Raw genomic sequence first — 3,302 nt, 5'->3', positions numbered from 1 at the left:
GGGGGTCGCTTCTTCTCTCCATCGGGAAGGAAGAATGCAATCGAGAGTGGTAGCGATCAGGTCGCGTTTGTTCTTCTCCGCAGCCCGCACGCGACTTCCTCCATGGTCACGTGCGACGAACTCTTGTGCAAGTAGGCCTGGGGACACTGCCGTACACTCGGAAGACCCTCATGGAGCAATCTCAACCCTTCATTACATACCTTTTCTTGGGGTAAACCCCGTTAAAGGGAGGGACGCGGATCAGGTGGCCCAGCGGTGGTGTGTCGATGTGTAGGTGATGTGGGTCCAGCGTGATGTATATATTTTATATCCATGCCGTCCATCCGTTTTCCCCCTCATTTAGGGAAGTGGATCACACGACAGGGAACGGTGGTGATTGAACGCCCACCATTAAAAACTTCTTGGGGCCACAAAAGTTTTGGATCATGCTGATATTTTTCCTTTCCCTGAGTGACCTTTTATCAACGGTGGGTGTCATTATCCACATTGTTTACTCTGGTGTGGTGCACTTGAGCTTCGGATCTGCTTCATTTTTTAGTTTGTATAATAAAATGAGCCGGAAAAACGGATGGACGGCGTGGATATAAAACACATCACGTTGGGCCCACAGCGCCCTACACATCAACACCACCCGTGGGGGTGGGGCAACGCCACCTAATCCCCGTCCCACGGGGAGTTCCTGCCGGAAACGGATTGGATGTCATCAGCCAATGGCTGCTGGTCGGTGCTCTGTGGGCCCCACAATGATGTATTTGTTTCATCTATGCCGTCCATCTATTTTTCTAGAATATTTTATAGTACGAGACCAAAAATTAAGTATATCCCAATCTCAAGTGGACCACATTACATGAAACAGTGTTGAATGAACATCAACCATTAAAATCCTTTTTGGGGGCCATAAGTTTTGGATCAATCTGATCTTTGTTTTTTACCTTCCATCTGTGTCTACACTAATCAACAGATTGGATGTCAAATAAACAGTACAGTTGGCCTTAGGAGGATTTTAATGGTGGATATCCAATCACTATTGTTTTCCTGTGGCGTGGTCCACCAGATATTTATATTCCTCTCATTTTTTTGGCTCAAGCCCGAAAATGGATGAACGGCATGGATGAAACACATACATCGTGGTGGGGTCACGGAGCACCGACCATCAGCCACCGGGCTGGTGGCAGGGGGAGTAGCCAATCTGTCTCCGTTCCTGTTAGCCAAAGCTACGCGGGAACCACAGATGTCTGTGTGACATTCACTCGGTCCATCGGTTTCATCAGTTTAGTAGATGAGCCTAATTAAGTTAGGCAGATCCAAAACTCTAGTGGGCCACACTACAAAGAAACAATGGGTATTGAACGCTCTCCGTTGAAACCTTCTTGGGAACCTACATCCCAGTGGGAATCACCTTTTGAACGGCTTGGATGACATGTAAACATTACGGTGGTGGACCCCAGGAAGGCTTTCAATGGTGGTCATTCCCATCCCCAATATTTCCTATAGTGCGCCCACTCGAGTTTTGGATCTTCCTCAATTTTGGGGTAAGATGGTAACATAAGGCGGCGAAACTGATGGACGGTAGGCCCCACAGATCTTTGGGTTACAGAACTCTCTGTAATTCTGTAACAGAAACTCGCTTTCCTCTGTCCTACCCATCTGATGGATCTGATGGATATGGACAACTAAAACAAACGGTCCATATTCATCAGGGCCCAATCGGGTGGTTACGATTAGCCAATGATGCAATCTTCTTTCAGGGAGAAGAGGCAGACGAAGCTGCAAAAGCTTCCATGGCTCAAGAGCAACAGCATCCTAACAAGAGCCGCGAAAAGAGCCCACCACCATCATCATCAAGAACACCTTACGCTCCTTCACCGAAGCTGGAGAATTCAAGCGTAAATCCGCCCATGGAGCCAACGTTCCAACAGAAGCGAAGCTGCCATGCGCCAGCAACTGTTGTGATTGATGATGTGGTGTGCGTCGGGTTGGATGGAATGCCTGTCGATGTTGAGCAACGGGAAGAAGAAGATGACGACATAGCTTACTACAGAGAGCACAAGCCATCTCCGCTGTCGGAGATAGAGTTTGTGGACACGAGGGTGCCGTTAAGGCGGGTGACTGATGGAGGATCGGATGATGATGAGCATATTGAGGTGAGAGGATGGAGAGAAGAGCAGCTAGATACTGCAGAAGCTGCTCTCTTGAGAGCTGAAGCTATGTTTAGAGAAGCGGCTGAGAGGGGCGATCCTGACTCTCCTCAAGCAAGGGTTCTCGCGGCATTTAAAGCGAGAGAGCTACAGTTGTAGTGTTGTTCCCTGTGTGTGAGAGAGAGATGTACAGTTGTTTTTCCGTCGTTATGGGATAATCTAATCTAACAAGTGAAATGGCAGCGTCACCCGTGCCAATCGTGTGGGATGTTGGTATATTTGGTTGAATCAAATATACTATCTAATATCGTGAAAAAAGAAAAACAGACAATGACATGGAAGACCGTAGAGTTGAGCCCAAAGAAAAACAGACAATGACATAGAAGACCGTAGAATTGAGCCCAGTCATGACGTGAGTCACTTGGTTTGAAATTAAATTGATTTCCGAAGCAATTGACCTTTAGAATGCAACTATTATAACTCAATCTTAGTGGGGCAATCATTGTACTTGGGTTTGAACCACTTGCATTTTAACCAAGTGTTGAGTTAATTTAATGACAAACTTAATTAGTAACTAAAATTCGTAAACTAGAAGACAGAGAGTTTTCACATTATTAGTGGTTTTTTGGTGTTTTGAAAATGGAATGAAAGGCTTTGTATAGACTCTGGAGTAGCGCATTAAGTACTCTTTTAAAAAGATTTGATCCCATTGCAACTAATTGAACAGTTACATCTCGTTCGTTTAAAACAAGAAATAAAGTTGCGTAAGTATTTATACACATAGACCCACACCTTGGTCCATCTTCTCCAGTTGCGTACATGAAATTGGTGCACCCACACCTTGGTCCATCTTCTCCAGTTGCGTACATAAAATTGGTGCGGCACGCATATGGTTAATGGTATAAATTAGAGCTATTGTCATAGCTCATTTATAAGACTAAATTCACAAGCACCTTGAACGAGGCTCAAGCCTTACGGCAAAAATTCTATTTTATATAAAAGGAACTTTTCATAAACAAATTTGATATGGGACTAAACTTGCAACTCAAAAATAACAAATATTTCAAATAAGGAAGAAAATTGAAATATTTGAAATTTTATTTTTATTATAAATTTTGAAACAAAATACAACATGGAGCTCATATGGGCTTTTAGATGAGAGGA

General features: G+C 44.3%; 1 protein-coding gene across 1 annotated transcript; it reads left to right on the top strand.

Moving 5' to 3' along the window:
• On the top strand, window positions 1-2,375 carry LOC131224877 (uncharacterized). The gene is made up of 2 exons (XM_058220324.1): window positions 1-270; window positions 1,574-2,375. Exons 1-2 carry the CDS (start codon window positions 35-37, stop codon window positions 2,295-2,297), a joined length of 960 nt encoding a protein of 319 aa, XP_058076307.1. The 5' UTR covers window positions 1-34; the 3' UTR covers window positions 2,298-2,375.
• The last annotated feature ends 927 nt before the right edge of the window (window positions 2,376-3,302 follow it).

This window comes from Magnolia sinica, chromosome 14, assembly GCF_029962835.1.
Source record: "Magnolia sinica isolate HGM2019 chromosome 14, MsV1, whole genome shotgun sequence".
NCBI classification, from domain to species: Eukaryota; Viridiplantae; Streptophyta; class Magnoliopsida; order Magnoliales; family Magnoliaceae; genus Magnolia; species Magnolia sinica.
Note: the sequence above shows the minus strand (reverse complement) of the source record. Positions and strands in the feature narration are given on the sequence as shown.